The sequence below is a fragment of the Myotis brandtii genome, unplaced genomic scaffold (assembly GCF_000412655.1).
Source record: "Myotis brandtii unplaced genomic scaffold, ASM41265v1 scaffold966, whole genome shotgun sequence".
Classification (NCBI taxonomy): Eukaryota; Metazoa; Chordata; class Mammalia; order Chiroptera; family Vespertilionidae; genus Myotis; species Myotis brandtii.
The window spans coordinates 53,508-61,987 of NW_005372000.1; the positions used below are offsets into that span (position 1 = coordinate 53,508).

The window sequence follows — 8,480 nt, forward strand, 5'->3', positions numbered from 1 at the left end:
ATTTTTTTTTGGTTGATTTTTCTTTGTTAAATGGTATTTAAATATATAAAATAAATATCAAAAATATACATCTTTGTTTTACTATGGTTGCAAATATCAAAAAATTTCTATATGTGACATGGCACCAGAGGTAAGTTAGGGTTTTTCAAAATGCTGACACGCCAAGCTCAAAAGGTTCACCATCACTGGCTATGGAGTTTCCTCAAGAACCTAAAAATGGAACTTCCATTTGACCCAGTGATCCCACTTCTAGGAATATATCCCAAGAAACCAGAAACACCAATCATAAAGGATATATGCATCCCTATGTTCATAGCAGAACAATTTACAATAGCTAAGATTTGGAATCAGCCTAAGTGCCCATCAGCATATGAGTGGGTTAAAAAACTTTGGCACATCTATGCAATGGAATACTATGCTGCAGTAAAAAGGAAGGAACTCCTACCATTTTCAACAGCATGGATGGAGCTGGAGAGGATTATGCTAAGTGATATAAGTTAGTCAGAGAAAGATAAATATCACATGATCACACTCATTTGTGGACTATAATGAACAACATAAACCGATGAACAAAAACAGATCTAGAAACAGAGAAGCATCGATCAGATGCTCAAACCTCAGAGGGAAGGTAAGAGAGGGTGGGGGTAAGAGGGAGAGATCAACCAAAGGAGTTGTATGCATGCATGTAAGCATAAGCGATGGATGCAGACAACAGGGGGTGAGGGTGAGGGTGAGGGCAAGACTCGGGGGATGAGGGGACAATGGGAGGATAAAGACTCATTTGTAATATCTTAATCAATAAAAAAATTTGAAAAAGCTGTGGTACATTTACACAATGGAATACTACTCAGCCATAAAAAAGAAGGAAATCTTGCCTTTTATGACAGTACGGATGAACCTGGAGAGTATTATGCTAAAGTGAAATAATCAGTCACAGAAATACAAATACCATATGATTTCACTTACATGTAAAATCTAATGAACAAAATAAACAAATAAATAAAATAGAATCAGACTCATAGATACAGAAAACAGATTGATAGCTATCAGAGGGGAGGGGTGTCGAGGGGATGGCTGAAAAAGGTAAAGGGATTAAGAAAAAAAAATCCTCATAGACACAGATAGCACTATGGTGATCACAAGAAGGAAAGGAGGTTGAGGGGAGGTAGAAGGAAGGTGAGGTGGTAAATAGTTATAAAAGAAGCCTTGACTTATGGCTCTCAACACACAATACAATATGCAGATGATGTATTATATAACTGTACACCTGGATTCTATATAATTTTATTAATCAACTAGAGGCCCTGTGCACAAAAATTTGTGTACTCGGGAGTGGGGGGTTCTCTCAGCCCGGCCTGTGCCCTCTCGCAGTCTGGGACCCCTTGGGGGATGACCACCTGCTGGCTTAGGACTGCTCCCCGGGGGATTGGGCCTAAGCCGGCAATCAGACATCCCTCTGGCAGCCCGGCAGCCCGGCAGCCCTCGGGGGATGTCCACTTGCCAGCGAGTAGCAGATCTAAGCTGCCATCAGACATTCTGAGCGCTGCTGAGGAGGCAGGAGAGGCTCCCACCACCACCGCTGTACTGGCAACCATCAGCCTGGTTTGTGGCTGAGCAGAGCTCCTCCATGTGGAAGCTCACTGACCACCAGAGGGCAGCTCCTGCATTGAGCATATGTCCCCTGGTGGTCAGTGTGTGTCACAGTGACCAGTCATTCCCAGTCTTTCTGCTGTTAGGTATGTGCATATTACCCTTTTACTATATAGGATAGAGGCCTGGTGCACAGGTGGGGGCCGGCTGGTTTGCCCTGGCTGATGGCTGTTTTCAGGCTGGCCAAGCTGGCGACTGAAGCTCCTAGCCACTCCTTTTTTTCTTTTTCTTTTTTTATTCTGGGATTTATTTACCTTCTGTAATTGAAACTTTGTTGCCGCTCCAGCTCTGAGGCCACAGCCTGCTGAAAGCAGATATCTGGGGTTTGTTTAGCTTCTATAATTGCAACTTGTTGCTTACAGTGGAGCTCAGAGCCCGGCTGCAGCAGGGAGGAAGCTTGGCTTCCTCCATCACTGGAGCAAGCAAGCCTCCTGCTCGCTTCAGCTGTGGGGCTGCCAGCCACCATCTTTGTTGGGTTAATTTGCATATTCTACTGATTAGCCAATGGGAAGCGTAGCAGAGGTATGGTTAATTACCATGTTTGTCTATTATTAGATTAGATGTCACCCTAACAAATTCATTAACAATTAAAAGGTAAAATAAAATTATTTAGATTATAAAATGCCTCCCTACAGGATAGATTATAAATGTATAATCAGTACATTTGCTATCTCTTGGAATTGTGTTTTGGATTTGGTAGATTTTGTTCATCAGGTATTCTCACTTAAACCACTGGAAGGCAGTAGCAAACAAATTAAGAAATTATTTTTCCTAAACTGCTTCATATATGATGTCATTAAACTTTTACCTCCAAACTATGGGGTTACTGTAATGATCTTTATTTCATAGATGAAGATTATGAGCTACAAAAATGGGAAGATTGCATGGATATCAGAACATTAAGATTATAATTTAAATATCATATGTTAATAGGCGTATGCTGTGTGGAAGGGGTGTCGGGGGCAACAATAACAGCATAAGCAACAAGGTACAACTGGAACATAAACTTAAAAATATGGAGAAATAAAATGTAAAAAATAAAATTTATTTGAGTAACAATCTCCAATTAATTTTGTCATCTTCCTCATTGCAAACTGAAAAATAGATTTGATTGAGGGCGGGGATGGGGGGGAGACACACAACTTTAAAAATGAAGACTCACAACTGAATTAGAGCAAGCAAGCCAGAATCATTGAGAAATTTTAAAAAATAATTATAAGGTAGATGATGAGGAAAGAAAATTCTACTCACTATTCACAGGAAGAGAGAGAATGAAGGGGAGAGAAAAGGAAAGAATGGGAGAGGTAAGGACTGGGAAAATGGTGTAAGACACTTCATTTCAAATTTCCTCTCCTGCCCTAGAAACCAAGGCAGAGCTCAGTGGGCCTGGCGGATATGCCCAAACCTCCCACATCCACCTCTCATCATTTGATTAGCTCTAGAACCAATCAAGGTACCAAGTACAAAGAACTCATGCCAACATTTCAATTTAGCTAAAGCATATTTTCTTTCAAACTATGAGATATTAATATTCCCAAAGCAAAGGAAGTGGAAGGAAATTACAAGGTAATACCAAGACTCGTGAAAATTATCTTGTGCTTGCAGAATCTCTAGAACCATTTGGACAACCATTTCAGACTGGTCATATGTGTAGATGTACAGAGATAAGGCAAAGGAAACAACAAAACCAAACCATACAAATGGGAGGACACAAAGTTCAGTGAGCATTCTATACAACCCTCTCCAAGGCCTCCACTAACAGTTGTGTTTTATGCTTTACTAAGTGGCAATATTAAGTCAAAATATATCATTGGAATCTCATCTCACACCCTGAGTTCTGTCTCAACAGTGAATAGCGAATTTACTTGTCCTTGAAATTAAAAATACCATAGACATGACTCATGCCAACATTTCAATTTAGCTAAACATATTTTCTTTCAAACTATGAGATATTAATATTCCCAAAGCAAAGGAAGTGGAAGGAAATTACAAGGTAATACCAAGACTCGTGAAAATTATCTTGTGCTTGCAGAATCTCTAGAACCATTTGGACAACCATTTCAGACTGGTCATATGTGTAGATGTACAGAGATAAGGCAAAGGAAACAACAAAACCAAACCATACAAATGGGAGGACACAAAGTTCAGTGAGCATTCTATACGACCTTCTCCAAGGTCTCCACTAACAGTTGTGTTTTATGATTTACTAAATGGCAATATTAAGTCAAAATACATAATTGGAATCTCATCCCACACCTTGAGTTCTGTCTCAACAGTGAATAGCAAATTTACTTGTCCTTGAAATTAAAAATACCATAGACATGGTTTGTCTTTCAAAAACAAAAACAAAACCTAAAACTATTTCCAAACCAGTTTTATAGAAAAACTAACAAGATTGCACAAGAATGGCTTTTGTAGGATGAGAATCAGAGATGAGAATTTTGAATTTAACATTTTTATATTAGAGATCAGAAATCAAAGTACTTTAGTCAATAGAAAAGTGGTTTGATATTGGCCTGAGATTCTCCTTTGATTCCTTTGAAGCGATTAATATCTGTAGAAACTATGCATACCTATCTATATTTTGGATGATTTTATGTTAGACTCTCACAGCACAGATTGGTTTTTCCAACTAATGCTATGTTTATGCACCCAAATACACCCAATACCCCACATAACAGTAGGGAATAAAGAGTTTGTAGGCAAATGTGTATGGGTTTGAGGGTGCAAAGTGGTGCCAGGAGGTGGAGAGGTGCTATGCAGGAAGAGTTGTGTGTGAAGTAGGGCATTTTCCTAAGTAAATTTAACATTAATACATTTATTGTTTTAATCTTTACTTCTGCTTAAAAAGCTGATAAATATAGAAATAATCTCAGAAGTCCCAAGGGATCTTTACTCTCACCAGAGCCTCCTGAGGGCATCTACTATGGAGATCCAATCAGGTGTAGACACTCACATCTGGAAAAACCCTCAAAGGGTATAGAAATGCTATGCAGAGTGGAACCTGGTTGTTGTAGAATTCTTTGATGCTCTGGAGTCTCAGTCATGCCCATGAGTCTGGTCTTTGCCGACACTGAGGTGAGTTTAAATGATTTCCCAAAACTTGTATTTTCTCCAAATATAAGTAAAGCTTGTAGTACAAGAAATACAAGTGTTTGAGATGTGGCTGATTGGAAGCTCAGTAATTCTTCTTAACTCCAACCAGAATAGAAGACCATTTGTGGGACTAAGAAGAAAAGCAGAGTTCCCCTCATTGTGAAGTAAATTTTAAATTACCTCATAATTTCATGAACATAAAAATGTCTAGACAATAGTAGACTCCAACAACTTGGAAAAAAGAGGGTTTTTCCTGAATTGATGAATATCAATATTAATCAGAATAGCTTCTGGTGGAAATGTTCTTTGTGAACAAGTAATAGAAGATTAGACTTGAATCCCAGAGAGATTTCTGGAAGGGGCTTCCCTATAAAAATCTTTCCATAGAACTCTGTGTATGTGGATAAGTCCAGGAATAGGATGGCAACTATCTCACAGATAGGTTCTCTCTTACAGACAGGTTCTCTCTCACGGACAAGTTTTCTCTCACAGACAGGCATTTTCTCTATGTAGAGCTCCCTTAGCTAAAGACTAACTTTCTGTGACTTTATACATTTGTTCTATCTCCTCCCTAATATATTATTAAAAATAAGCTTTCTTCTATGCCATCATGATTTGTTTAACCTAATTATGTTCAGTTTATGCAGTTATATCTTAAAATTAGAATCAGTAAGCTAGGAAAACAGGTATAAATTGATAAAACCCATGGCTTCACTGTCAAAATCATCTGGATTTGAATCATGGCTCTACCAACTTTTACTGTTTGTGGACTTAGGCATTTTATTGATTCACCCTGGATTTACATTTCCTCATGTATAAAATGAGATAAAAACATATGTCCATGGCATTTTTGTAAGTTTGAATACATGATTAAATATTAGCTCCATAAATGTAGAGGGTTTTGTCTGTTTGGTTCAGTAATGTATTCCTAGAAACTAGAAGGATACCTAGCATGTGAAAGACAATCAATAAAGATCTGTTAAATAAGTGTTAGCACATAACATGGCAATTATTGATTATTATAATAGATAATATACATAGGTTACCTACTAGATTCCAGGTACCACTTGGAGGATTAACTCTCACTGAATCATTCTAACACCTCTATAATATGTATTTTTATCACCCCCCCCTTTAAAAGTCACAAAATTATAAAAAGGACGGCCGAGCTTGTTCAAGTCCATCCAGCTGGTTAGTATTAGAAACTCATGGAGTCTGCATGTCCATGTCTGTATAAACAAGCATGCAATAAAACTCTGCTCTCATATTCTCAGAGAGCAGGCACTCATCTGTTTTGTTTTCCTTCTTTGGAATATGCTCTAATCGCAGAATTCATGTGCCTCTTTGAGAAAGAACTGGCCAGGAAGGGGTAAAGAGAGATCATATACTGAAGAGGGGGGTGGGAGGGGGAGGTCTGGCCCGGAGTTTATCTGCTCGTTGTTTGGTTGTGATTTGAGTGTGGATCAATGGTTTAATTAATTGGTGTTGAAGCTTGGAAGAGGCTGAGGTTTTCCATGATGGATGATCAGTTTGAGTTTACCAGCCAGTCCTGCAAAGACAAAAATTCTTCCTCCTCTGACAGCTGAATATCCTGGCCTTTTCTTTTCAGTCTTGTGGCTCCAGTGCCCTCTGGCTGTCTTAGAAGGAGGTAGACCTCAGAGGTGGCATCTCAGCTTTTTTCACTTTCTGCAGAAGTTCCGGTGTCCACGTGCTTAGTTACCTAGACCAGCAGGAGCCCTTCAGGGATTGAACTGGACAAGATGTCCCTGGGTTTCATTCCAGGGCTGAGACATTTACAATGTTTGCTGTCTAAAATGTGAGAATATATTTTAGTTTCTTGGAGTCCCTAGTAACTAGCATTTGCTTTCTAAAGTTCACTTCTCAATCACCCCATGTAACTGCAATTTTCAAAATCTCATACTACCTTTCCCACCATAAAGTACACAATGGCACTGGAGTTACAGCAGGGTTGAGCAGCTTCATTTGAATTTTCTTGATATATTAATAAAGGTAAGTTTGATCACATGGGGTGCTTTATACTGTGGTAGAAAATAATACTAATAGTAGTAATAGCAGTAGTATTACAGCTAATGTTTATTGAGTATTCATCATATACTCTGCACAATTTTAGCACATTACATAACTGGCTTTATTGAATAATCTAAAAATTTTCTGAGTTTGGCACAATTATTAACCCCATTTTAGATTGAGAAAACTGAGCCACAAAATGGTTAAAAAAATGTCAGTATCACATACTAGGTAGCAAGATGGAATGTACAGTTTGACAATGTGACTCCAGGGCAACTTGATCACTTCACATTCAAAATGTTATTAGTGGGATTTTCTGTTGTTCATTCGTTTTGCATTTAGTTTCCAAGTCCTCTACTCACTTTTGAATCACTTCTTTGTCCAGCAAACTTCCACTTTTAAAGGAAGTAAAATGCCCACCTCCTGTCAGCCATTATGTGGGGAGCCAACAGCTCCAGCCTGACTCCCAAATTCTTTATCTTGAATGGTGTTCCTGGGCTGGAAGCTGCACACATCTGGATCTCCCTGCCCTTCTTCTTCATGTACATCATTGCTGTCTTGGGGAACTGTGGGCTCATCTACCTCATCAGCCATGAGGAGGCCCTACACCGGCCCATGTACTACTTCCTGGCCCTACTCTCCTTCACAGATGTCACTCTGTGCACCACCACTGTCCCCAATATGCTGTGCATATTCTGGTTCAACCTCAAGGAGATTGACTTTAATGCCTGCCTGGCTCAGATGTTTTTTGTCCACATGCTGACGGGGATGGAGTCTGGGGTGCTTATGCTCATGGCTCTGGACCGTTATGTGGCCATCTGCTACCCTTTACGTTATGCCACCATCCTCACCAACCCTGTCATTGCCAAGGCCGGTCTTGCCACCTTTCTGAGGGGTGTGATGCTCATCATCCCATTCACATTCCTCACCAAGCGCCTGCCCTATTGCCGGGGCAACTTCATTCCCCATACCTACTGTGACCACATGTCTGTGGCCAAGGTGTCCTGTGGCAATTTCAAGGTCAATGCTATTTATGGTCTGATGGTTGCTCTCCTTATTGGTGTGTTTGACATCTGCTGTATTTCCCTGTCTTACACTATGATCCTGCGAGCTGTCGTGAGCCTGTCATCTGCAGATGCTCGTCAAAAAGCCTTCAGCACCTGTACATCGCATATCTGTGCCATTGTGATCACTTACGTTCCAGCTTTTTTCACTTTCTTCACTCACCGTTTTGGGGGACACACTATCCCCCACCACATACACATCATTGTGGCCAACCTTTATCTGCTACTGCCCCCGACAATGAACCCAATTGTTTATGGAGTCAAAACCAAACAGATTCGGGAAGGTGTCATCAAATTTTTACTTGGAGACAAGGTTGTCTTTACCCAAGACAACTAAATCATAAAGCAGACATATTGCTGGGGTGTTGGGGATAAAAAAAAATGAGTGGAGGAGAAATTTGTAAAAGATGTGAGAAAAAATGGTATTAAAAGCATGAGTCCTCATGTATAGAGTCTCTGAATCATTTGTGAGTACGTATATATTATGAAATGTTTCTTTTGTGTAAAAATCTGCCAAAGAAGCAAATGCAGAAGAAAGAGATAACATATCTATTCCTCATAAATTTTATGTTTTACATAGGGATGTATAGACTCATATGTCTAGTGAGAACAGACAGGAAACAAAATGAGGGTTGCAGGCCT

The 8,480-nt window shown here is 39.6% G+C and overlaps 1 protein-coding gene across 1 annotated transcript; it reads left to right on the forward strand.

Moving 5' to 3' along the window:
* Nucleotides 1-7,193: 7,193 nt before the first annotated feature.
* LOC102250628 (olfactory receptor 52N2) lies at nucleotides 7,194-8,212 on the forward strand. The gene has a single exon (XM_005886254.2). It carries the CDS (start codon nucleotides 7,210-7,212, stop codon nucleotides 8,173-8,175), a length of 966 nt encoding a protein of 321 aa, XP_005886316.1. The 5' UTR covers nucleotides 7,194-7,209; the 3' UTR covers nucleotides 8,176-8,212.
* Nucleotides 8,213-8,480: the final 268 nt, after the last annotated feature.

Coding starts and splice junctions, on each gene's coding strand:
- LOC102250628 (XM_005886254.2), top strand. CDS start 7,210: ATGTGGGGAGCCAACAGCTCCAGCCTGACTCCCAAATTCTTTATCTTG.